The 27,530-nt window shown below is 44.6% G+C and overlaps 1 protein-coding gene across 9 annotated transcripts in view; it reads left to right on the plus strand.

Moving 5' to 3' along the window:
• LOC137375197 (rho guanine nucleotide exchange factor 4-like) overlaps nt 1-12,107 on the plus strand; it is a 578,050-nt gene extending 565,943 nt beyond the window's left edge. For all 9 annotated transcript variants that reach the window (XM_068041983.1, XM_068041984.1, XM_068041986.1 and 6 more), the window contains one exon: nt 5,042-12,107. In XM_068041983.1, coding sequence (XP_067898084.1) covers nt 5,042-5,202 — 161 coding nt within the window. In that variant the 3' untranslated portion in view covers nt 5,203-12,107. The remainder of the gene's footprint in view (nt 1-5,041) is intronic.
• Nucleotides 12,108-27,530: the final 15,423 nt, after the last annotated feature.

Consider the following 27,530-nt stretch of genomic DNA (forward strand, 5'->3'; position numbering starts at 1 on the left):
CTTTTTCCATCCCTGTCTTTTGTCAGCACTTCGTATCCTTGAACATTAGATGCTGGTCCTCACCATTTTAAGCCACGTTTCCATTACTGCCACTACATCATATTCCCAAATGGCTATTTGTGCTTGTAGCTCACCAACCTTATTAACCACACTTAGTGTGTTTACATACATACATTCTAAACCTGTCTTTGTATTCCTCATAGTCCTTCTTAGGCTGCTCCTATCTAATATGGCACTACTTCCTTCTTAGTACTTTCCAACACTCTCACTCGTTTATGCACCTGATTCCTCTTTTCTACTTCTATATGCTGGTGCCGATTCCCCTGCCAATTTAGCTTAAATCCTCCACAGCCACACTAATGCACCTCCCCGCAAAGACATTGGTTCTGTTGAGGTGCAACCCATCTCTTTTGAATAGGTGCCTCCTGCCCGAGAACTGGCCTCAATTTCCCAAGAACTTGAAGCCCTCCCCTCCTGCACCATGCCTCAATCCACACATTGATCCTCCCTATCTTCCTATTTCTACTCGCGCTAGCATATGGTATTGGGAGTAATCCAGAGATGATTACCTTTGAGGTCCTACTTTTTAACTTTCCCGCTAGCTCCTGAAAATCTGACCATAGGAGCTCTATGTCTGCTCTCTCTGTGTTGTTGATATCAATGTGTACCACAACTTCTGGCTCACTCCCTTCCCCCTGCAGAATATTCTGCACCCTGCCATGCCCTTTATTCTGGCACCAGGGTGGCAACACACCATGCAAGCCTCAAGCTGACAGTTACAGAAATGCCTGTCTGTCCCCCTAACTATGGAATCTCCTATTACGACTGCATTTCTACTCTTTGCTGTTCCCCATCAGTGCCATGGTCTGGACTGCACTCCTTCAAGCTGTTGTCACTCCCAGCAGTCTCCAAAGCTGAGTATCGGTTTGACAGTGGCAAACAGCCGAAAACTCCTGCCACTTCTGCCTCTTCCTACTCTTTCTGAAATATTCCCAGCATGAATCGTCCCAACTTCTATTACATCTCCACGTGCAAGAGGGCAAGATGGTCTGGTGCAGCTGGCATGCTGCCTCTCCCTTTCAGTGGATCTATATACAAAAAAAGTACCTCAACTAAATTCTTTGATGAAGCAAAGTGACCTGCTTTATTGCCAGTTAGTTGAGATTGCTGAACTTCAATCAATCGCAATGCGAGTTCAAATGCCATTTGTGCTTGGAATTTAAGTTCAGGCAATTACTGTGGGTATCCAGTGCTCTGCCACTATGGCTATCCAGTAAAAGTATGTAAAAGAAACATTGTTGATTTGGTTAGCCGCAGTGCCGGTTGAGTTCAAGGATGAATCTAGATCATGCCATTGCACTCTGCAGGAAAGACTGAACAGCTAGGGCTCCTTTCTCTAGAAAGGAGAATGCTGAGAGGCAATGTATCCTCTAATTTTCTTTTGGAATGCACAAATGATTTAAGTGTGTGGCCCCTTTAAATTTGTATGCATAGCCACACACGTGTGTTAACTTAAAGGGGCCAATTTGTGCACAGCCTATGGGCTGGATTTTATTCTCCCATTGCCACTCCTAGCGGCGGCCGAAAAGAATAGCAGCCCGCACATGTAGGCCACGCACCACCATGCTGCCGCGATCTTCCTCGCAGCAGCCTAGGATAATTATCCGGTGGGACCGCCTCCCCCACAGTCACATGGAGAGGGTGGGCTCTCCGACGGCAGCAATGGCATCAGCTGCCTGTGCGCAGGCGCTGGCACCCTTTTTAAAGGGCTGCCAGCCCTGCCGGCTCATTTACATTTTTAAAGTGATAACCCTCCCCCCAATGTACTGTTTTGTAACTATCGCCCCTTTCCCGCCCCCCCAATAACAATTAGATTCAATATTTGCCCTCTCCCAACTCCCCAAAAACACTCACCTTCAAGACCTGACCTTCACCCCCCAAACCAAACAAGTGCAGATGTCACCCCCTTCCCACCATCCTTTGCACTAGTAATGTAAGTTTGATCGCCCCCCCCCCCACCCCCCCGTCAATTCCCCACCATGGTGGCACCTACTTTCCCTAGACGGGAAAATGAAGGTGCGAGAGTGCTACTCAGAAGATTGTGGCCCAAGGGTAAGATTGGAGTGTATTGTATTTAAATTTATGCATTGTGTTAATTTAAATATTCAAAGCCAGGTCCCGTCGCCCAGCGGCAGGGGCGGGGGTGCCATGGGAGCCGGGATCAGGCCCGGCACTCCCGTCACTGGACTCCAGTGGCGTCAGGCCGCCACTGGAACGATCTTCTGGACGCCCGGCCACGGAGCCCGCGCGGGATCTTAGTAAAATCCCAGTCTAAGTGGAATCTGTGCAGTTTAGATGGAACATTGCTGAGGGGTGAGAGATCTTTAAAGTTATGAAAGGTTTTGAGGAGATAGACATTAAGACTATTTTTCCACTTGTGGAGCAATCTAAAACTAGGTCGATAAAAAATAAATAAATTCAATAAGGAAATCAGGAAAAAACTTCTTTACCCAGAGACTGGTTAGAATGTGGAACCCACTACCGCATGGAGTAGTTGAGGTGAATAACATAGATGCATTTAAGGGCAAACTGGATAGGTACATGAGGGAGCAAGGAAATGTAGGATATACTGATAGGGTTAGATGAATACATGAAACATGTTCCCACAAGGGAAAAGGGTGGGATGGCCAAATCTAGAGCCCCCTGGATATCAAGGAGTTTACAGAGGATGACGAGGCAGAAAAGGAAAACTTATGTCAGACACCAAGAACTTAATACTACAGAAAGCCAAGAGGAGTACAGAAAGTGTAGTGTTGAAATCGAAAAGGAAATTAGGAAAGCAAAATCAAGGAGAACCTTGTTTTATCATTACATTAAGTGTAAGAGGATAACTAAGGAAGGAGTAAGGCTCAAAAAAGACCAAAAAGGTAACCTATGTGTGAAGTTGGAAGATGTGGGTATGGTTCTTAATGAATACTTTGCACGTGTTTTCATAAAAGAGGGGGACGATGCACACATTGTAGTTAAGGAGGAGGAGTGTGAAGTATTGGATGTCATAAACATAGGGAAAGACGAAGTATTAAGGGGATTAGCATCCTTGAAAATGTATAAATCACCAGGGCCAGATGAAATGTATCCCAGGCTGTTAAAAGAAGCCAGGGAGGAAATAGTGGATCGTCCAGCATTTTCCAATCCTCACTGGATACAGGTTCCGGAGGATTGGAGGTCTGCTAAAGTTGTACCTTTATTTAAAAAGCGAGCGAGGGATAGACTGAATAATTACAGGCCAGTCAGTCTAACCTCGGTAGTGGACAAATTATTGGAATCTATTCTGAGAGACAGGATAAACTGTCACTTAGAAAGGCACGGAATAATCAAGGATAGTCAGCATGGATTTGTTAAGGGAAGGTCGTGTCTGACTAACTTGATTGAAGTTTTTGAGGAAGTAACAAGGAGGATTGATGAGGGTAGTACAGTTGATGTGGTCTACATGGATTTTAGCAAGGCTTTTGACAAGGTCCCACATGGTAGACTGGATAAAAAAAAAGCCCTTGGATCCAGGGAAATGCAGCAAGGTGGATACAAAATTGGCTCAGTGGCAGGAAACAAAGGGTAATTGTTGATGGGTGTTTTTGTGACTGGAAGGCTGTTTCCAGAGGCGTTCCGCAGGGCTCAGTACTGGGTCTCTTGCTTTTTGTGGTATGTATTAACGATTTGGATGTAAATGTAGGAGGAATGATCAAGATGTTTGCAGATGACACAAGAATTGGCCGTTTAGTTGATAGTGAGGAGGATAGCTGTAGACTGCAGGAAGATATCAATGGACTGGTCAGGTGGGCAGAAAAGTGGCAAATGGAATTTAGCCAAGAGAAGTGTGAGGTGATGCATTTGTTGATATCAAACAAGGCAAAGGAATACACAATAAATGGGAGGATACTGAGAAGTGTAGAGGAAGTGCTGGACCTTGGAGTCAATGTCCACAGATTCCTGAAGGTAGCAGGACAGGTCGATAAGGTGGTTAAGAAGGCATATGGAATCCTTTCCTTTATTAGCTGAGGTATAGAATATAAGAGTAGGGAGTTATGCTGGAACGATATAAAACATTAGTTAGGCCACAATTTGAGTACTGTGTACAGTTCTGGTCCCTCATTACAGAAAGGATGTAATTGCGCTAGAGAGAGTGCAGAGGAGATGTATGAGGATATTGCCAAGACTGGAAAAATGCAGCTATAAGGAAAGATTGGATAGGCTGGGGTTGTTCTCCTTGGAACAGAGGAGACTGAGGGAAGATTTGATTGAGATGTATAAAATTGTGAGGCGCTTGGATGGAGTGGAGGTGAAGGGCCTATTTACCTTTGCAGAGGGGTCAGTAACCAGGGGCAGAGATTTAAAGTGATTGGTAGAAAAATTAGAGGGGAGATGAGGAAAAATCTTTTCACCCAGAGGGTGGTGGGGGTCTGGAACTCACTGCCTGAAAGGGTGGTAAAGGCATCTCATTTAAAAGATGCCTGGATCTGCACCTGAGGTGCCGTAACTTGCAGGGCGACGGATCAAATGCTGAAAAGTGGGATTAGGCTGGGTGGCTGTTTTGTTTTCCGCCAATGCAGACATGATAGGCCAAGTGGCTCTTTCTATGCCGTAAACCTTCTATGATTCTATGAAGTAGGGAGGGAACAGCAGCATAGACAATTTGGACTGAATAATCTATTTCTGTGCTGTAAATTCTATGTAAAAACAAATTCTAACTCTATGCAATTTATACAAGTAGGTAGCACACCTTATGATGGCATTGTCATGGAGACAACATCCATTAAATTCCCCATGTCAAAGAAATGTTAGACCTGATATTAATTCATTCATTTAGGGAATGGCAACTAACCAAGCATGACTACAGATAATACAGCAACAGGTAGACTGCAGTAATGAACCACTTTCAACATAAGAAAGAATCAGTTCACATGTCAATTGAGGCTCAGAAACCATTGATGTTTATGTCCTCTTCTGTGTAAATTCTAACTGTTGACTCTCTTCCTTGTCTCAGCCGTCACCAGACCTTACTATGACTTTCTGACATTGCGGCAGAAACATCCAATGCTGCCCTCGACCATCCCCCAACAGCAGGTGTACATGCTGGCTGAGCCCAAACGCAAGCAGTCTAACTTCTGGCAGAACATCGGGAGACTGACACCGTTCAAGAAGTGAAGGGACAGCTTGGTGAAAACGACTTAATGCCTTTCCAAGGGAGCACTTTAGCGACCAGTTGCAATCAGAATGAACGTCTGCTCTGTGTGTGTGTGTGTGTGTATGTGTGTGTGCCTGCGTACACACCAACACAGGCTGTACTTCTGCATGACGGCAATCTTCTCACTGGGAGGAGATGGCATATCCTGCGTCCAGTTACTTTTCTAGTCAGAGCACACCACCCTAATCTGACCATCAACAGTGCCAGCAGAAGAGTTGCCTAAATATATATTCACACTGGTAACTGCAGTCAAGCTCAATGTTTTTGCTGAATCCCACAAAACAAGCTTTGTCCATTCTATTTTGAGTGGGAAGCATTGAGAGTTTTTAAAGAGGGAAGGTGCATCCTGGATCTTTACAGAGACTACAGATTTTTACTGAATGGCTCACTACATTTGTAAGGTGTGCAAGCATCAGGAAACAGCAAAACTCTACTGTTAACAAGCAAGTTTGCAGAGACTTCTCTATTGTAGCAGTTTAGCCTTCCTCTATGCTTTCACTGGAATGAAACACTGTGCCTACGTGCAAGGGATGCAAATTATTATTTAAAACAGTTGAATCGTGCTATTTTGAAATCTTTTTGCCAATCTTTTAGTGAGGAAAATGCCAAATTAATTGCGCAAGACGTATTTAGGGTTCCTAAATTGCAAACAGCGGTGCCTGTTGCTGGGCTACTGTCGGAGTTGGTGCCAGTAATGCAGAAATAGAAGCAGCAGCTAGAATTAAACTATGGATCTACAATCGTTCCTTTCATTTCTAGTACCCAGGCTTTAACCCAATGCAGACGGGTAGGATGAAGCTCTCTTCACTCTTGCGTCTACGGGTTCCTGAGCGAAACTAGGTCGTGCAGTGAGGTCGACACTGCAGTCAGAGTTGGCACTGAAATAATGATCATGTGTGGTCACCCCCTCAAATATTTATAGTATTACCTTTATCACAAGATAAAAGATAAGGTTGAATTTAATCAGTGTATAGGAGGAGAGAGTGACACACCAAATTGTTATGTGCTAATGTTTATAAATGAGTTGTGTAAATATTAACAAAATGATTTATTTATGTATATTGAATTTATTGTACTTGTACTTGCTGTTTGGTTTCTCCACATTCTTTCCGGTACAAATGCCTTATTAAGGAATGCACTTACCCAGTTGCTTGTTTGTTTTCCCCTGGTGTGGAAGCAATTTTACTTGAGAATAATGAATTTCTTTTTCCAAGAAAAAATTTAAGGGGTCGTTTTGAGAAAATTAATGAGTTTTGTCATTTGTTTTGATTGGCGGTGATACAATTCCAGAGTTCACTGTCCTGCCTTCTAGCTAGATTTCAGAGCTTAGGGGACAACTTCCTGTAAAGAAACTCTTGGCTTATTGGACAAATTATCATCTCAAATACTTTAAATATGAACAGTAAGTGAACACAATGAAACACACTTGGGTCTATTGAGCACAGGGCAATGAGAGCAGCAGTTGATCACAAGACTATGCTATAAGGTCACCAAGGCTTTCAGTGAACCCCAGCTCCACAAACTGTAAAACCCGACACAAAGAAGACCGGGAATAACACAACAAACTGCAGGTCCTAGCAATATATTGCAATATCCCTTACAAAGCCAATCGAACAATTGCTCAGCCACTTTTATTTTAAAAAAAGACAGCCAATAATCTGTAGCATAAATGCATTGCTGTGAATAAAATATCACTTGATAACAAACAGGTTCTAGTTAAAAGGGAAGGAAAGTCAAGTGAAAGAATTCTCTAATTCCCCACTGTAGATAGAAAAATAATATATTCCCACCCCCACCCCCACCCCCACCCCCACCCCCCAATATTCTTGTTTGCCTTTTTGTAGTAGCATCAGTCTTATTCCCTTTCTGCATTGCTGCTTTTGCTGACATAGTGCCCCAGGAGCTGTCCCATTTGTCCTGGGTTGGTCCCTTTTCCAGCAGTGAGGGCTGTAATTTTAAAATGGACTGAAGCTGTGGAACTCTGAGCAATCAAAGTACGAGCTGAAAGTACTAATTCCCCACTGCTGGTGTGGATTTCCACAGATCACTTGACTTGCAGTCCCTATCGTTTGCAATGGAGCAGCTCAACGATCAGCAAAAGGCACTGCCAATTGGTGATATGACTAGAGTAGCCTAGCAACAAGAGGGACCAGGTTGAGGAGCTCCACATGCCCAGTAATATCGATGGTGTTGCAAAAACATCAAATAAAATGCCAGTGTTATTTTTCAATGCTTTTCCCTTAAAAAGATCATTTACTAATCAATCTTACCCAACATTGGTAGCTAAAATACTCCCAGTTACATTTCACAATAACCCAAATAATTGTGGAGTCCTGGATCTAAGTCCCAATTGCAGACACAGTGCCAATGCGGTACAATTACTGAACTATTTCAATAAACAGTAAAAGGAGAAGGAAATAAAAACAGAAAGTGCTGGAAATACTCAGCAGGTCTAAAGGAGAAGGAAAGCTTGGTGGCAGAACATTCTATTCTAACTTCTCGGTCTTTTCTGTTAAATGCAGGCACAACAATCATTTTGTTTGTCTTTTTGTTTTAAATCCTCTTAGAGATTGACCCTCTGTTTCCTTCCAAAGCTGCTCCAGTAAGAGGTACCACTAACTAAAATGGGAATTAGCCTTTCAGAGTGATTGTTAGGGGTAGTCTGGAACTGCTCAATTTGACCCCAGCAGCACCCAGCCACAAGTGCTTTTTACCCCCTCCAATCCTATCAATTTGGATGGGGCCCCAGAAGCACCAAGGCCTCAGTTGCTATTCAAACCAATGGTGTCCTTTGTGACATAGGAGATTTGATAGAGGTATTCAAAATTATGAGGCGTTTTAGTAAGGTAAATAATGGAAAAACAATTTCCACTAGTCAGTGAGTATACAGGTCATAAATTTAATATCACTAAAAAGAATGAAGGAAGAGGTTATAAGGAATGCTTTTACACAGGTGGCTTGTTAGGACATGGAATGCCCTACCAGAAAGAGCAGTGAAAGCAGAAATAATTGTAATTTTTAACAGGAAGTCGATAAAAAATTGAAAAAGAAGGAAGAAAGGGATATCGGGAAAGTGCATGGGAAGGGGTATAAGTGAAAAGCTTTATAAGGGAGCCAGAATAGACACTGTGGGCTGGATGGCCTCCTCTTATGCTGTAACATTTGATGATTCTAGGAGGGGTTGTGCACAATGCCAATGTTGTTTGAATGACTGAGGAGGAGGTAGAGGTACAAAATATTGACCTTCATTTTAAATTTTAAAAAAAGAATTTATGAGGTCCACATTTTTAAAGGGTGGAAGGTGGAAGCACTTTGTGCCCCTCAAACTTCCCTTCCTGTTTAACATATTTTTGCATATAAGTTACAATTATTCAGCACTGCTCAAATACTGATAAACTCATGATTCAGCTGTTTTGTGTTTTGTTCACTCAGTTTGCCTTCCACTCAGCTCCTTTCGTACCCCATGTTCCCAGCGGATGAGCTTCCCTCCCAACTTCTAGTTTGGATGGTCACCTGTCCAGTTTTTAACCAGATGGTCCAATCTCGGCCCGAGTTAGTGATGAAGGACTGACTGGTAGATTTTCAACTTGCTGCCTGGGCTTCAGCAGGCGATGCAGACCCGCTGGCTGTTATAGAAGCATACCCACTCTTCCCCACCCCCCACCCCGCATTTGACCGGCTTGAAAGAAAACAATTAGACACTTTGATGACGGGCAGCCGACCCACAATGGTAATTTTACACTCAGGTGGCAGATTGAAAATATTTTTTAAAACTACCAGAAAAAGTCCAATTCCTGGAAGCCTGGGAAGACTTCCTCACGTGCACCATAAATATAAAAACTCAGCCATTTGTACTAATTGTCTCTGGCAGGAAAGCAGCCGATGTAAACATTTTCATATTGATGTGCAGTTGGTTGTGCATGTACAGTGTGAATCCTCTACCTCCTCTCCCAACCCCCTCCAAATGAACATCCTGTCCTGTGACTTTGGATGAGGAAAAAGATAGCCAGCCATCAACCTCAAATTTGGTCCTGAGGTGGTAGTTGAGAATCTCTACTGTGGTTAAAATAAAATGACTTTTTAAACAACATCACCCACTGAACATATCAGATCTCACCTGAAAATATACCATGCCCACCCTACGAGCCTGAGATGTGACAAGATTTCATGTAAATAACTGCATATTTGACCAAGGCTAAAGTTCACCAACCATATTTCACAGGATTGTCTTGTGCACCTACCTCGGATGTGCAGCACCTGGATTTGTTTTTTTTTATTAAATAGCAGCACTGAATGTTCATGGGAAACTGCAAATTCTTACCACTATATCAATGCAAATTCCTTCCTTCTTAAGGGCTGCTCTACATTCTCTACACTTGCCACAGTTGAACAGATACTCCAGTCATTCAAGTTTGCTGCCACTTGCTGAACTGTAAAAAGTTTCCTTCTTACTCGAGAATGAGTATCACTAACTGAAAACCTGAAAAAAAATTTACACTACAAAAAAACCCTTTGATCCACCTGTGTTTCACTGAAGCATAGTGGAGTGTCAACTGAGATTGTGAATAATTTAAAATGGTTTCCTCAGAATGTTAGATGCTTAAAGCTTTTGACTACTAGTGTCTTGTTCAGCTGTTACATGCTGAACTTGGACCTGTTGAGAAGAGCAAGAATGCTGCAGCTGTAAGCAAAATGAAACACATTAGGGCACACACTTTTGAAACATTGCACTAATTTGCCTCATGACTATTTTTTGAACGACAAACATGACTTAAATTAAGAACACAGAATGATCCTTCTTCATTTCTTGAAATAACATTGGCAAATTCATAGTATCTTTTTAAATACACACTTTTGACTAATAGTATCCAAATTCTGAATATCACAGTAATGACTCTTGGAAAAGAAAACTGATTTAATGTGGTGTGGAAATAAATGTCTTTCTAGGACAGTCTGATGGTAGGTAGTGCACACTAGAAATATTGTCTTTTATTTTTTTTAAATGTTGCATCTACAGGGTAGAACCACTTTTAATAAGATGAATTCCATGAAAAGCCAACTCACTAGTGCCTGTCCTTGGTTAACAATCTTCACCACAACATTTGAAGGCAACAATTGATTAATTGAACGTCGTGCTTTGAACTTTGATTCAAGCCCGTATTCAGAGGACACTCCAATGTGGCAGATAATGTCAACCAGCTAGTATCTCATCACTACTGAGCAGGAAACTTGACAGAAGCACATAGAAACCTTTCATCTCATTTAATCTGAAGTCCTCCTTCACAAATAAACTATTTTTAAAAATGTGCTTTTCAACTGACTAAACTTACAGTACCATGAGTTTTTGCTACCACAGTGTACAATGCACCATACTCTGTGGTTACAAATACTGCCATGTTGTTTTTGTGTTTCTCTCCTCATGGAAGGTTACAGGCAGAATTTTATTTCTGTTGCCTTTTTCACCAAAAGCCTGCTATCATACAACAGTACACAATTATTTTTGCAACATTCTGTGGAATACTTAATGGGGTTGGTCATAACTTTGTGCAAGAGATATAAAGTGGGTGATAGTGAGTCAGCTTCCCATTTTACATCTCTCCCAACTTATTTTCATTGAATTGGGACAGATGTAAAATGGGCTGCTGACTCACTATTAGCCCTTCTACACTATTGCATAAAGTCAAGATTTACCCCATTCTGTTTATTCAGCAACACTTGGAGGGTTCAGTCCTCTAAATGTAAGTTCAGGTATTCAGATCGTGTCACTGTTCCACTGAATGCAATGTGGGATTTTGCACCCTGACTCTAGCAGCGGAACCTCACTGCCAACTGTTGAAAGCAAAGCTGTGGAATCTCCTAACCAAGGCTTTCAATACTTAGCATAATATTTCTGGCAACCAGGTACTGAGCTCCTCAACTTGCCCACTCATTTGTCTCAAAAATTGCTGGTCAAGGGCTTTCATGAAAACAAGATGTTATCCCATTGCCTTGTTATCCTTTTCTTTGTGAAAGAGTCTCTGCTTATGATTTATAGCAGTAAGATCTCATCTGATTTTTTTCCCCTTTATTTAAATACCAGATTAAACCACTGAACTTGGTTCAGTAAAAAGGGTTGTGCTTGAACCAATTTTACTTCAATGTACAAAAAGGTAAAGCAGTTGAAGTTGAGCTGATTTAAAATGATCTAGTTCAGATCAATGAATTACAATGAATTCACTTTCTACAGGTTGTACACTGCATGCAACATGGGCCCACTGTTGTCAAGAGACTGCTTCTGAAGTACAACATGTGGCAGCTCGGGTGTTACGTGAGATATGCCATGCCATGGCAACAATCAAGTAGCATTGTGTTGTTTTATATGTGGTATCTGTTGTGAATATTTTGTGAATCGAAGAAAAATCAAGAGTGCCAAGCTTCCTAAAGGCCCTTTCATTGAAAGCAGTAGGAGTTGGTGATGGCCTGTGGAGGTCAGAAGATACATTTTGTGTTCATATACATGGAACAACCTCCTATTCTTTTGTCTGTGGCTCTGGAATAACTATCAGCATTATAATGTTTTAACAGTATTTTCGAGATCTGTGGTGCAGCTTTCAAATTACTACAGTACTAATATGCTCAGTCCATTCTCTGTCGCCAAGATCAGTTGTCATTTTTTTGTACATACAACTCTATGATTTGTCAACCAGTTTTGTAGCTCTTATGTTCCAGGAGAAATTGATTTATGGACTCAGTTTTTATTTCTTTAATTTGTGTGCTAAACACTTGTAATATGCAAGTAGAATTGCTGAAAAATACATGACAGTGTTTGTATAAATTCTCTCTTTGTACGTGGATGGTTGTTTACATAAGCACTTCAAGCACGATATGGGGAATAAAATGTTTTCATTGTGTCAAAAAATTATTGCTTGGTATTTAAAGCCTGAATCATTACACAATGCTGCATTTTATTGAGTGTCTGCTGATTCCAAAGTTGTCTCAAAAATGTCCCTTCGCGACGACTTCTTCTGCTGAAATTTAGATGAACAACAGCAAGTGCTGGAATTGCTGCAATCAGCACCCAAATGAGAAGTGAAAGTTAATGTAAGCAGAGGCTATACTAAAACTGAAAATATCAATTTTCTCTCTCTTGCTGAAAATTAATTCTGATATTTACATTACTAAAGGCTGCTAATATTAGTCACAGGTGTACTGGTGAAGTTCAACCCTGTCACATTGAGTGAAATATGGCAGCCTTATAAGAACATAAGGCAAGCTGAGGATAGGAAAGATCATCAGCTCATTGAAGTACATCTCTTTAGTGTCTTTGGCCTTCTATTTTAGCATTTTGAACACCCCAAGTGTATTTTGTGCATTTTTCCCTTTATTACTCATCCTGGCATATCATTCAAACATTTGTCATTCTTTGAATAGGAAGTCCTCATTCATATCTGTTCCAAATCCAATCCTCATCCATCTAAACCCATGCGCTCTGGTCCTAACTCCAGTAACAGACCTGTTGGCCCAACTGGTCTATGCCTGTGTTTATGCTCCACATGAGTCTCCCCCCTCCCTATTTCATCTAATGCTATCAGCATATCCTTCTAGTCCCTTCTTCCTCATATGCTTATCTAGCTTCCTATTAAATACAACTATTGTATTTGTCTCAACTAATCCATGTGGTGACAAGTTCCACATTCTAACCATTTTCTGGGTAAAGATGTTTCTCTTGAATTCCTTACTGAATTTATTTGTGACTATCTTATAATTGATTTTTGGAACTTTTGGACTCCCCACAAGTGAAAACATCTCCCTACATCGACCTTATCAAATCCCTTCATAATTTTAAAGACCACTATCAGGCTACCCATCAGCCTTCTTTTTTCTAGAGAAAAGAGCCCCAGTCTGTTCAATCTTTCCTGGCATCTCTATTCTGATATCATCATTGTAAATTTATTTTGCACCTTTTCCAATAAGTATGATCGAACCAAGGTTCTTTCTATACAAGCTTAACATAACTAGTGGAATTTTCCCCATTTAGTCCCAAGCCAAACTGGGGATCATTTGTGGGTCAGGAACTCATTAACAACTAGAGCAGACTTTACTGAGGCTCTTTAACAGAGCCACGGTTTTAGCATTCCGCCTTCAGGTTTTGCAGCCAATCAGGGAGAACAGATGGGATGACGCACAGAATCTGTCAAAGGAAGGATTTCTAATTAAAGGGACCACAGCATGGGCTGCAAGGGCTCACCAGCACTTAGATTTTTGAGACTGCAGCAACCACAACAACGGAGAGGAGATCTGGAAAGGCTGCTACATGGGTCTCTCACTCTTACCTGAAGGTTCGGCTGTGGGATCTGAGGGGTTGCAATGAGGTGAGCTCTCCCAAGGAAGGGAGGAAGAGGACAGTCTCTCCAACCACGTAGGTGTGGATGGAAGTGGCAGTGGAAGGCAGCAGCTCATGTATGGTCCCTTCAACCTGGAGACAATACATCAAGCGGATCCAAGACCTCCAGAGAGTGGCAAAGGTGAGTGACATAACACTTTCAACTGCTAAGCCCACACTCTGACTTTCCCAGCATTCTTCTGCGCAACACTCCTCAGGACAATACACCTTATAGCTCCACTCATTCCTCTCTCTGCAGGCACCTCACATCCCTGTCTGCGCAGCCAACATTTATCCTCATCCTATTGCCCTCTTGCACCCATGCCTCACAATCGCCCTCCACAAATTGTGTCCCTCCCTCCTCTCCACACAAGCCATTACGAACACTCATACCTCTCTACTTCCTCTTCTTGCAGGAGGAGAGCTCACAACCTAGGTGAGAGGGGTGGGGGAGGGGGTAGCCCTAAGGTGACAGGCACTTTATCGGTGACTGGCAATGCGTGTCCACCTGCTCTACTGGGAAGTGGATCTTGTTCCAAGAGATTGCAGATGTCAGCAGTGACCTGCCGTGAGAGCTTGAGCCTCTGGTGCTCAGACATGTTGACAGAACCGATCCTTTGCCTGTATACATTCAGTTGGGGGGTCACAAGAACACAAGAAGTAGGAGCAGGAGTAGGCCATTCAGCCCCTTGAGCCTGTCCCGCCATTCAATAAGATCATGGCTGATCTGTCCCAGGCCTCAACTCCTCTTTTGGATTAGTGACCTAGCCTCCACAACTCTCTGAGGTAGAGAATTCCAGAGGCTCACCACCCTCTGAGAGAAGAAATTCCTTTGCATCTCAGTTTTAAATGTGTGCCCCCTTATTCTGTAACTATGTCCCCTAGTTCGAGATTCCCCACCAGTGGAAACATATTCTCAACATCTACCCTTTAAGCCCCCTTAGAATCTTATTCTTCTGAACTCCAATGAATAAAGGCCTAACCTGTTTAGCCGTTCTTGATAAGACAACACCTTCATCCCAGGAATCAGCTTAGTGAACCTTTTCTGAACTGCCTCCAATCCTACCTTAAATACAGGGACCAAAACTGTATGCATTTCTCCATGTGTGGCCTCACCAACACCTTGTACAGTTGTAATAAGACTTCCCTATTTTTAAACCCCTGGCAATAAAGGCCAAATTTCCATTTGCCTTCCTAATTACCTGTTGCACCTGCATGCTAACTTTTTGTGTTTCCTGTACAAGAACACCCAGATCCCTCTGTACCGCAGTATTTTGTAGTCTTTCTCCATCTAAATAATAATCTGCCTTTTTATTCTTCCTACCAAATTGGATTACCTCACACTTTCCCACATTGAACACCATCTGCCAAGTTTTTGCCCACTCACTTAACCTATCTATATCCCTTTGCAGATTCTTTGTGTCCTCATCACAACGTGCCTTCCCACCTATTTTTATATCATCAGCAAATTTGGATACTCTACACACTGTCCCTTCCTCTAAGTCATTAATATAGATAGTAAATAGTTGAGCCCTTAGGACCAATCCTTGTGGCACCCCACGAGTTACAGCTTTCCAACCTGAAAAAGACCCATTGATCCTGACTCTCTGCCTCCTGTGTGTTAGCCAATCCTCAATCCATGCCAACACATTACCGTCAATACCCTGAGCTCTTATTTTGTGCAATAACCTTTCATGTGGCACCTTATCGAAAGCCTTATGAAAATCCAAATACACTACATCTACCGGTTCCCCGTTATCCACTCTGTTTGTTATATCCTCAAAGAACTCTAACAAATTTGTCAAACATGATTTCCCTTTCATAAAACCATGTTGGCTCTGTTTGATTGCATTATGTTTTTCTAAATGTCCTGCTATTTATTTGTTAATACTGGACTTTAGCATTTTCCCAATGACAGATGTTAAGCTAACTGGTCTATAGTTTCCTGCTTTCTGTCTCCCTCCTTTCTTGAATAGGGGTATCACATTAACGGTTTTCCAATCCGCTGGTATCCTACCGGAGTCCAGTGAGTTTTGGTATATTATGACCAATGCCTCTACTATCTCTGGAGCCACTTCTTTTAAAACCCTTGGATGCAGGCCATCAGGTCCTGGCGACTTGTCTGCCTTTAGTCCCATCAGTTTGTCAAGCACCTTTTCCCTTGTGATAGAGATTGTTACAAGTTCCTCCCTCCCATTTTCACCTTGCTCATCTATTATTGTTGGGATGTTTATAGTGTCCTCCACCGTGAAGACCGATGCAAAATATTGGTTTAAATTATCTGCCATTTCCCTGTTCCCTATTATTAATTCCCCATTCTCATCCTCTAAGGGTCCCACACTTACTTTAGCTACTCTGTTCCTTTTTATATACCCATAAAAGCTCTTACTGTTTGTTTTTATATTTCTTGCCAATTTACTCTCATGATCAATTTCCTTTCTCTTTATTAGTTTTTTAGTCAACTGCTTCTGGTTTCTAAAAAATTCCCAATCCTCTGGCCTACCACTAGCTTTATACGCCTTTGTTTTTGATTTGATACTCTCCTTAACTTCCTTTGTTATCCATGGGTGGTTCATTGTTCTCAGAGTCCTTCCTTCTGACTGGAATAAATGTTTGCTGAGTGTTATGAAATATCTGCTTAAAAGTCTGCCACTGTTCATCTACTGACTTTCCCTGTAGTCTATTTTCCCAGCCCGCTTTAGACAACTCTTTCTTCATACCTCTGTAATTGCCCTTGTCTAAGTTGAAGACACTGGTTTGAGACCCGAGTTGCTCACCCTCAAACTGAATTTGAAATTCTACCATGTTATGATCGCTTCCTCCTAAAGGATCTTTAACTTCGAGATCTCTTATTAATCCTACCTCATTACACATTACCAAATCTAAAATAGCCTGTTCCCGGGTGGGTTCTGCAACATATTGTTCTAAGAAACGATCCCTGATGCACTCTACAAATTCGTCTTCCATGCTACCCTTGCCAATTTGATTTGTCCAGTCTATATGCAGATTAAAATCACCATGATAATTGTAGTGCCCTTCTTACACGCCTCCATTATTTCCTGATTAATATTTTGTCCTATGGAGAGGCAACTCCTCGGGGGCCTACAGACTACTCCCATCCGTGATTTCTGCCCTTTGCTATTCCTTATTTCCACCCAAAATGATTCTACATCATGATCTATTACACCCATATCATTACTCACAACTGCACTGATCCCTTCCTTTGATAACAAAGCTATCCCACCTCCTTTTCCTTTCTGCCTATTCTTCCGGAACGTCGAATATCCTTGAACGTTTAGATTCCAGTCCTGGTCATCCTGCAATTACGTCTCTGTGATAACTATCAAATCATATTCATTTATTTCTATCTGTGCCGTCAGCTCATCTATCTTGTTACAAATGCTATGTGCATTCAGATAAACAGCCTTAAGCTTTGACTTATTACCATTTTTACCTACTCTGGTTCTAATTTCTGCTGTACTCTTATGCTCGTATTCTCTGTCCCGACCTGTCACACTCTGATTAATGTATGCCCCTTCACTACCCTGCACCTCTGCTCTCTCGTTACTTTTCGACTTTTTAAACTTCCCTTCAATTGAAACCTCCCCCCCACTATTTAGTTTAAAGTGTTATCTACAACCCTAGTTATACGATTTGCCAGGACACTGGTCCCAGCATGGTTCAAGTGCAGCCCATCCCAATGGAAGAGCTCTCTCTTTCTCCAGTACAGGTGCCAGTGTCCCATGAATTGGAACCCATTTCTCCCACACCAATCTTTGAGCCACGCACTTACCTCTCTAATCTTATTTACCCTATGCCAATTTGCATGTGGCTCATGCAGTAATCTGGAGATTATTACCTTTGTGGTTCTACTTTTTAATTTAGCTCCGAGCTGCTCATAGTCACTCAGCAGAATCTCTTTTCTAGTCCTACCTATGTCGTTGCTACCTACGTGGACCACGACAACTGCATACTTTCCCTCCCACTCCAAGTTCCTCTCTAGCCCAGAAGAGATGTCCTTAACCTTGGCACCAGGTTGGTAACACACCCTTCGGGACTCTCTATCTTTGCTGCAGAGAACAGTATCTGTTCCCCTAACTATGCTGTCCCCTATGACTACAACATTTCTATTTTCTCCCCCCACTTGAATGGCACTCTGAACCATGGTGCTGTGGTCAGTTCGCTCATCCACCCTGCAGTCTGTGCCCTCGTCCACATCCGGAGCAAGAACCTCGTACCTATTTGATAAGGGCACTGGCTGAGGCTCCTCCAAAGCTAAATTCTGGATCCCCATACCTGCGTCACTCACAGTTACACCCTCCTGTCCCTGACCACAGTCCAAATTTGATGTAATTAATCTAAGGTGTGTGACTGTCCGGGTAACTCTCCCCCTCCCCGATGTGTCGCAGCATCCATAGCTCAGACTCCAGCTCATCAACTCTGAGCCGAAGCTCCTCGAGCAGCCAACACTTGCTGCAGATGTGGTCACCATGGAACGCACCGGCGTCCACCAGCTCCCACATACTACAGCTGTAACACATCACCTGCCCAGCCATCTCTATTCTATTTAATTAATTAACTTGGATCTCAGTATTTAGAAAACAATTATTTAAGTGCATTCCTAACCTGTCATGACGTCTCCTGATTTATATCACTTGGCCAAAACAAAAACAAAAACAAAAAAGAGACATAGAAGAAATACCCACCAATCACTTACCAGCTCTCCTGCGATATCACACTTAGATTTTTGCTGGTCAAACAGGTCCACAAAATTGAACAGAGCACTCTCACCACCACCGCCGCTGCTTCAGGTCTCGGGCCTCGGCTCCTTTTATACCCCGGCTCCTCTCACCGCCGCCACTGCTTCTGGTCTTGCCTCCTTCCAGCTGGATCTCAGTGCCCATCCCCTCTGCCCTGTGCAGGGGCATGCAGCTGAGGAGAAGGTAGGTGGTGCTACTGCTGATGTTGCTGCTGCTGGTGCTGCTTCTCATCTTGTCCCTCATCAGAGGTGCAAGCTGCTCCCATGGTGAAGGCTGGGGCAGCAGGGAAGTGCAACTGAATGTGAGTGAAGTGCTAGACAGGTGACTGCCAACTTCTTGGAAGGCACATCACCTGTCAAGCAGTGAAAGCACTTTCTGCAAGAAGAAGTGCAGTGAACAGCAGTCTCTCACATGGCCATTTCTGGACCTCTTCAATTTCACTGACGAAAGGCTTCCCAGCCTGTCAGTTTCACTGAAGAAGCTCTTCCTACTGTGCACTCACCTCAGTGACCCTGGCGAGTTACTGACATTTGGAAAAAGGTGCCCTTGCTGTTAAAGACAGGATTGAGGGTTAAAACAGTGCTTAGTGAGCTATTTAAATATTTTAATTACTTACCCAACAGCTACACGGGTTCCCCGCTCACCTTCAATTCCATACTGAGAAAACATGGAAGGGTGCATGATGTTGTTGGAATCCTAACCCAATGTCAGTTTTAAGGATTTAATTCACTGCCACATCTAAACCCATCTCCCCTTGCTTGGGATAATTCCCCTCCCACCCCTATCACCCTCTCTGCTTTTCAATTCTGTTCTCTAGAAATTTGTTTGCATTTTGATGGCATTTTAATGATTCGTGAATCCATATCTGTATGTTGCTTTGCTCCTCACCTGGACACTTATTTCTCAAGGAATATGTGGCTTCCTTAACCCTCCTACCATAATGCAACACTACACACTTACCTATATTGAAATTAATTGACTGTGCATTTTGTCACGGTCTTTCTTTGTATTAACTATGCCCCTTAAGTTGGTGTCATCCGAAAATTTTGAAATTGGCCCTCTGATTCCAGAGTCCAAATCATTTATGTAAATGGTGAACAACAGTGCTCACAGCATCAATCCTTGTGGAACAGCACTTCATACCTTCCACCAGTCTGAGTAAATACTTTTTAAACCCCTATTCTGACATCTGTTTTGTACTCAATTTGCTATCCATTCTGATACATGTCCCCTGACTTAACGGGTCTAATTTTATGAGCGTGCCGCAAATCGTAACGGCACGCTCGGATCGCAGCGGTGTGCCCGCGCACATCAGCCGCCGCTGAGCCCCGACTATATGATGCGCGGGGGCTCATTAACATAGCAGTGACATGCAGCCCCCGTCCCCCCACCCCCCACCATATTACGTGGGGCGTGGGGTGTGACACCTGGCGCCTTGATGGATGGCAGCACAGCTGATGGTCATGTGCTGGGGCCCTATTTAAAGGGCAGCCAGCACATCAGCTATGCCTGCACCTACAGAGGAGATAGAAGCAAGCAGCAGTTGGACTGAAGAGACTGATCCATCAGTGAAAAGAGAAACTTACCTGCCTGGAGACAGAGAGGCATGCCAGGGTGGCCCCACCATTCAGTTCACACTTCTCCGGGCTGTGCGGGAAAGGCAGGAGGTCCTCTTCCCCAGCGATGGCAGAAGAGGCCCTCCCGCCAACTAAAGCAGCCTGGCTGGAGGTGGCACAGGAGGTCAGTAGCTGTGGGGCCACCACCGAGACTGGGTTCAGTGTCACAAACGGATGAATGACCTGAATTACGCAAAAGTAATTGCAACTTTATATCAGGGCTCCACTGAAACTGGGAGTGCCCATACAGAGTGGCACATGTGTTCCACTGCCATGCCAATGAAAGGGAGGTTGGGCAGGGAGGAAAGGTGTGACATGAATGGAGAAATGTGTGATAGACCTTACCCTTGTCTGCTGCTTAGAGAATGGCACCTACATGAGTGGCTTACTCGGTAGCGCCCACCTTTGTACCCACCAACCCTCTTGTGATATGTGTCGTGCTGATGAAATGTCATCCATAATAGCTGCCTCCTTGCTCCTCCAGGAAAAGAGGGCCCACAATGCCAGGGAGGCTGCCCGTACCGGTGGAGGTGCAGCTGACATAAGACAGCTGATACATGTTGAGGAGGAGGCCCTGGAGATAGCAGCAGCCGAGTTGATGCACTTATTTGGTGGAATGGACATTGGGGTCCATGGAGAACATACTTCAGGTAAATATAAACACTGATCAATGTGGAATTGTTGTTCTGTGGTGCAATGCTGTTGTAATTGTGAAATGTGCTACAACAGGACTGATAGTGTGCTCTTCCCATTGTGTCCTTCAGTTGGGTGCTCTGAGCTGACCCCAGCTACGCAGGACCCCTCACACACCTCGGAGGAAGAGTCACCCTCCGAGGACGCAGCATCCCATGACATTAATGCACCTTCCACCAGCGCAGATTCAGCCACCTCAGTGGATATCCTTTTCATCTTAGAGTGTGGGTCACAAGCTGGTGAGAGCACCGCACATGCGCTCGAGGAGCTGACTGAGGCTGAGATAGCCGATGCCACCGACAGTCGGAAGGCTGTGGGTTTCCAGGCCCATGCTGAGCACCAGGCTACTGATGACCTTCTGCTGTTGGCAACATAGGGCATGCTGGAGCTGATGAATAAGTACTGGCAACAGCAGGCATAGATGCCACAGGCAATGCAGAGCCTTAAGCGGATGATTGGGGAGTCCATCCAGGCCATGACAGCTGCCACGTCCCAGGCATATGAGCGCCTGGCGTCATCCATTGAGGCAGCAGCAGCCCTCCTGGTGAACCAGAATCAATTAATATGCACTGACCTGCAAACCCCCGCCACGGCCACGGCATCCATTCAGCAGTGGCTAGGCAAGAGAGGGACCAGGGGCATGGAAGCTGTCCTTTCCCCGGTTCTTCCCGGGAGAGCGGAGCAGTTCCAAGGAACCCTGAGATGGAGGAGGTGAGCCTACATGACATATCTGTGGTTTCCCCCCTCAAGGTGATCCCAATGTGGATGCCAGCCCCTCCGCACCTCCACCTGTGAGCCAAGCTTCAGCAGCCGCAACATCTGAGGAGAGTTCTGCACTGATGCAGGATTCCCCCAGCCAGCCGGGCCTGTCCAGGCCTCATGCACGCAGAGGGCAACTGCCTAAGTCATCCACAGCCGTAGGACAATCAGATCAGCAGCCTTCCTCCAGTCAGGCTGCTAGCCTTGAGGTTGCATCAAAAAGGGGCACTCGCAAGCATTTAAAGAAAGCACACTGACACAAAAGGGAATGCATGGGTGACACTACAATGTAAATACGTTTTTCACTAAATGTTTCTCGCTAACATGTGTGTCCTTTTTTCTATGTGTTAATTAACCGCTAATGTCTCATCCCTTTTCATCATTGGCCTTTCAGGAATGCCAATGCATGCAATAATATCATTGCCATGCTGGCATTACTCATGTATGTCTCCACGGATACAGTGACATGGACAGGAGCTGCTGTCACTATGAGGGCCACAGGCATAGGATGTCCCCGAATCCCATGGGCTGCAGGTCATCGCAAAGCTAGGCACAGAGATGCGTCACCACCTCCCTCGACATCCACAGTCGCTTCTGACACTGGTGCTCTGACATCCACTGGTATGTCATGTGGGACCTGTAGATGCGTGGCATTCCGTCGTGGTGAGCTCCCCTTGGGGGCTGCTGCCCATGACCGGGAACCTCTATATGGTCTGCACCTGGCTGTTGGTTCAGTGTGCAGCATATATGGATCCTCAGGAGAAGCGGGTCAGACAATTTAGGATGATCCGTCTCCATGTGCCAAAGAAAGCTGTCTCCTTTGATTTTTCGGAGGTTCGTAACAGGGCAGGCATTGTTGCTGATGGGTACATCAGGTGCTTTCATGGATCAACTATGTGGTGTGGCATTACTCGTCCGAGCTCCCACTGTCACACAGAATGACCACAGTAAGATTCCACCAGCTGCATCAATTGCCCCACCAGTGACATAACCTTTACACGCTTACCATTTCTGGCACCCTTCTCACACAGGGTGACTGGAGTGCCATTGCTCCTACACACACACACACACACACAAACAAACAATGGCGCAGAGCGACCACCGCTTACGGAGGGAGGGTACGCAGTACCTCCCTTCATGCCTGCAGAGCTATGCCCCCAGTATTAACATCTCCCCTCCCACCTCCCTTCATGCCTCCAGAGCTGTATCCCCAGTAATAACATTCCCGCCTCCCACTTCCCTTCATGCCTACAAAGCTTTGCCCCCAGTAATGCCATTACCCCTCCCACCTTCCTTCCAGTATGCAGAGGGGAGACTCCAATATACAGAGACTTACCTGCACTGTCTCCGACTGCTGCCTCTTCTGCTGTCCTGCCGTCTCCTCTCATTTGTGAATGGGACGGCATGTGACAGCCGCCTGTTCAGCGAAAAATAAGGAACTGAGGAGCAACGAGCTGCGGGATACATAATTAGGCAAGGCCAGTAACGCTTTACATATGGTAATTTACATATGGTAATCTGCTCCCCACCGAGGTCCCGCCACCACCAGTAAAATGCGACGGAGCCTTCCCGGTGTTGGGGGTCGTGGCGGGCCTCTCCCAGAAGAATTTTCCGGGCCCCCCACCATGACCCCCGACGTCGGAGGGCTGGCAAAATTCAGCTCGACATGTTCTGATTATAGCCATGAGTCGATTATGTCGTACCTTATCAAAGATTTCTTGAAAATCCAAATATATTACATTTCTGACATTAACCTTGCTTACCCTTCCTGCTATTTCTTCAAAGAATTCTGTAAGGCTGGTCAAGCATGACCTTCCCTTTTGAAATCCGTGCTGACAACTGTTTATTATATTTTTACTTTCTATGTGTTTTTCGATTACATCTCTGAGTAAAGATTCCATTATCCTTTTTACCACTGATGTTAAGAGAAATTGTCTTTCGTTCCCTGGACTTGATCTATCTCCCTTTTTAAATAGAAATAACATTAGCTGTTGCCAGTCCTTTGGCACTATTCCCTTTTCTATTGAATTCATACAGTGCCTCTGTTATCTCTTCCTGTGCTTCTTTTAATATGCGTGGATAAAATCCTTCTGGATCAGCTATTTAATCATCTCTAAATGTGACTAGTAGACTCAATGTAGACATTGCAGCACTTCAGGAGACTCGCCTCCCCGCGAGTGGATCTCTAGCAGAGCAAGACTACACCTTCTTCTGGCAGGGCAGGGATCCTGAAGAACCAAGACAGCATGGAGTGGGCTTCGCCATCAGAAACTCCTTGCTCAGCATGATAGAGCCTCCCTCAAATGGCTCGGAACGCATACTGTCCATCCGACTGCTCACCACCTCTGGTCCAGTACACCTACTCAGCATCTATGCTCCAACACTCTGCTCCCCACATGAAGCTAAAGATCAGTTCTATGAGGAACTCCATAACATCATTAGCAGCATCCCCAACACCGAACACCTATTCCTGCTGGGGGACTTTAATGCCAGGGTTGGGGCCGACCATGACTCATGGCCCTCCTGCCTTGGGCGCTATGGCGTTGGAAGGATGAATGAGAACGGGCAGAGACTGCTTCAGTTGTGTACCTATCATAACCTCTGCATCACCAACTTGTTCTTTCACACTAAACCCTGTCACCAGGTTTCATGGAGGCACCCAAAATCGCGTCATTGGCACCAGCTAGACCTCATTGTCACAAGGCGAGCCACCTTAAACAGTGTTCAAATCACACGCAGCTTCCACAGTGCGGACTGCGACACCGACCACTCCCTGGTGTGCAGCAAGGTTAGACTCAGACCAAAGAAGTTGCATCATTCCAAGCAGAAGGGCCACCCGCGCATCACCACGAGCAGAATTTCTCACCCACAGCTGTTACAAAAATCTCTAAATTCACCTGTAACAGCCCTTCAAAACACTCCCACAGGGGATGCTGAGACCAAGTGGGCCCACATCAGAGACGCCATCTATGAGTCAGCTTTGACTACCTACGGCAAAAGTGCGAAGAGAAATGCAGACTGGTTTCAATCTCATAATGAAGAGCTGGAACCTGTCATAGCCGCTAAGCGCATTGCACTGTTGAACTACAAGAAAGCCCCCAGCGATTTAACATCCGCAGCACTTAAAGCAGCCAGAAGCACTGCACAAAGAACAGCCAGGCGCTGCGCAAATGACTACTGGCAACACCTATGCAGTCATATTCAGCTGGCCTCAGACACCGGAAACATCAGAGGAATGTATGATGGCATTAAGAGAGCTCTTGGGCCAACCATCAAGAAGATCGCCCCCCTCAAATCTAAATCAGGGGACATAATCACTGACCAACGCAAACAAATGGACCGCTGGGTTGAACACTACCTAGAACTGTACTCCAGGGAGAATGTTGTCATTGAGACTGCCCTCAATGCAGCCCAGCCTCTACCAGTCATGGATGAGCTGGACATACAGCCAACCAAATCGGAACTCAGTGATGCCATTGATTCTCTAGCCAGCGGAAATGCCCCTGGGAAGGACAGCATTACCCCTGAAATAATCAAGCTGTACTCTCGGCACTACATGAACTGCTATGCCTGTGCTGGGACGAGGGAGCAGTACCCCAGGACATGCGCGATGCCGATATCATCACCCTCTATCAAAACAAAGGTGAACGCGGTGACTGCAACAACTACCGTGGAATCTCCCTGCTCAGCATAGTGGGGAAAGTCTTTGCCCGAGTCGCTCTAAACAGGCTCCAGAAGCTGGCCGAGCGCGTCTACCCTGAAGCACAGTGTGGCTTTCGTGCAGAGAGATCGACCGTTGACATGCTGTTCTCCCTTCGTCAGATACAGGAGAAATGCCGTGAACAACAGATGCCCCTCTACATTGCTTTCATTGATCTCACCAAAGCCTTTGACCTCGTCAGCAGACGTGGTCTCTTCAGACTACTAGAAAAGATTGGATGCCCACCAAAGCTATTATGTATCATCACCTCATTCCATGACAATATGAAAGGCACAATTCAACATGGTGGCTCCTCATCAGAGCCCTTTCCTATCCTGAGTGGCGTGAAACAGGGCTGTGTTCTCGCACCCACACTTTTTGGGATTTTCTTCTCCCTGCTGCTTTCACATGCGTTCAAGTCCTCTGAAGAAGGAATTTTCCTCCACACAAGATCAGGGGGCAGGTTGTTCAACCTTGCCCGTCTAAGAGCGAAGTCCAAAGTACGGAAAGTCCTCATCAGGGAACTCCTCTTTGCTGACGATGCTGCTTTAACATCTCACACTGAAGAATGCCTGCAGAGTCTCATCGACAGGTTTGCGGCTGCCTGCAATGAATTTGGCCTAACCATCAGCCTCAAGAAAACGAACATCATGGGGCAGGACATCAGAAATGCTCCATCCATCAATATTGGCGACCATGCGCTGGAAGTGGTTCAAGAGTTCACCTACCTAGGCTCAACTATCACCAGTAACCTGTCTCTAGATGCAGAAATCAACAAGTGCATGGGAAAGGCTTCCACTGCTATGTTCAGACTGGCCAAGAGAGTGTGGGAAAATGGCGCACTGACACGGAACACAAAAGTCCGAGTGTATCAGGCCTGTGTCCTCAGTACCTTGCTCTATGGCAGCGAGGTCTGGACAACGTATGTCAGCCAAGAGCGACGTCTCAATTCATTCCATCTTCGCTGCCTCCAGAGAATACTTGGCATCAGGTGGCAGTACCGTATCTCCAACACAGAAGTCCTCGAGGCGGCCAACATCCCCAGCTTATACACACTACTGAGTCAGCGGCGCTTGAGATGGCTTGGTCATGTGAGCCGCATGGAAGATGGCAGGATCCCCAAAGACACATTGTACAGCGAGCTCGCCACTGGTATCAGACCCACCGGCCGTCCATGTCTCCGCTTTAAAGACGTCTGCAAACACGACATGAAATCCTGTGACATTGATCACAAGTTGTGGGAGTCAGTTGCCAGCGTTCGCCAGAGCTGGCGGGCAGCCATAAAGACGGGGCTAAAGTGTGGCGAGTCGAAGAGACTTAGTAGTTGGCAGGAAAAAGACAGAGGCGCAAGTGGAGAGCCAATTGTGTAACAGCCCCGACAAACAAATTTCTCTGCAGCACCTGTGGAAGAGCCTGTCACTCTAGAATTGGCTTTTATAGCCACTCCAGGCGCTGCTTCACAAACCACTGACCACCTCCAGGCGCTTATCCATTGTCTCTCAAGATAAGGAGGCCAAAGAAGAAGTGTGACTAGTTTAACAATTCTTCCCCCCTTCTCATGTTAAATACCTTGATATCTTTTTTGATCTCTTCTAATATCATGTCCAACCTATTTATCTCCTTGGTAAACACTGAGGCAAAATAATTATGCATTATTTCTGCCACTTTGCTATCATTACCTGTGAATATGAGGCAGCACTGAGTTCTGATGCTGTAAAGGTTTTGGTTCTTCTCATTATTTAATGAATTTAACAGATGGATGAAAGGAATATTTTGCCACATTCTTCAATTGCTCTATGAATTTAGTCTGAGTCACAGCATAAAACGAGTGTTTGTACAGCAACTCAGGACCTAAAGCATGAATGCCAGTTCCATTGCAAAGTGAGATAAATATACTTACCAATGTCCCAAATTAAACAAATTAAACACATATATACAATCCACAATGAACAGCACCTTTAAACGTATGAAATTCCCTGATATAACAAAATGATGGATGTCATTCAGCTTTCCATAATTGGGTCACTGGGGCCCTCCTCACTGCTATGACCTCGAAGTATCCTGGGGGCTTTGCAGGCCACTAAAATGTATCTGGTGGTTATTATACTGAGCAGCAGAATCAGAACAAATGGGACCCTCAGGGTTAGAATATAATGAAGGAAACCAATTGCTGCCTAGGTCGGTGATTCCAGAATCCTGACTGTTACATCACAATACCAACTGTTAATATAAAATACCAGGAAGTGCTCAACACAGTCATTGTTCCTAGAACCACAGCCGCTGTTTTCTTAGCGCAATGTTTACTTTTCAACTGCTGGCACCAAATAGCCAAAATTCAATCAAGAGTGAAAGTGATTGTAAACCAAATAGAACAGTCTGTTGCTGCATGAAACAGGAT

Source organism: Heterodontus francisci, chromosome 11, assembly GCF_036365525.1.
Source record: "Heterodontus francisci isolate sHetFra1 chromosome 11, sHetFra1.hap1, whole genome shotgun sequence".
NCBI lineage: Eukaryota > Metazoa > Chordata > Chondrichthyes > Heterodontiformes > Heterodontidae > Heterodontus > Heterodontus francisci.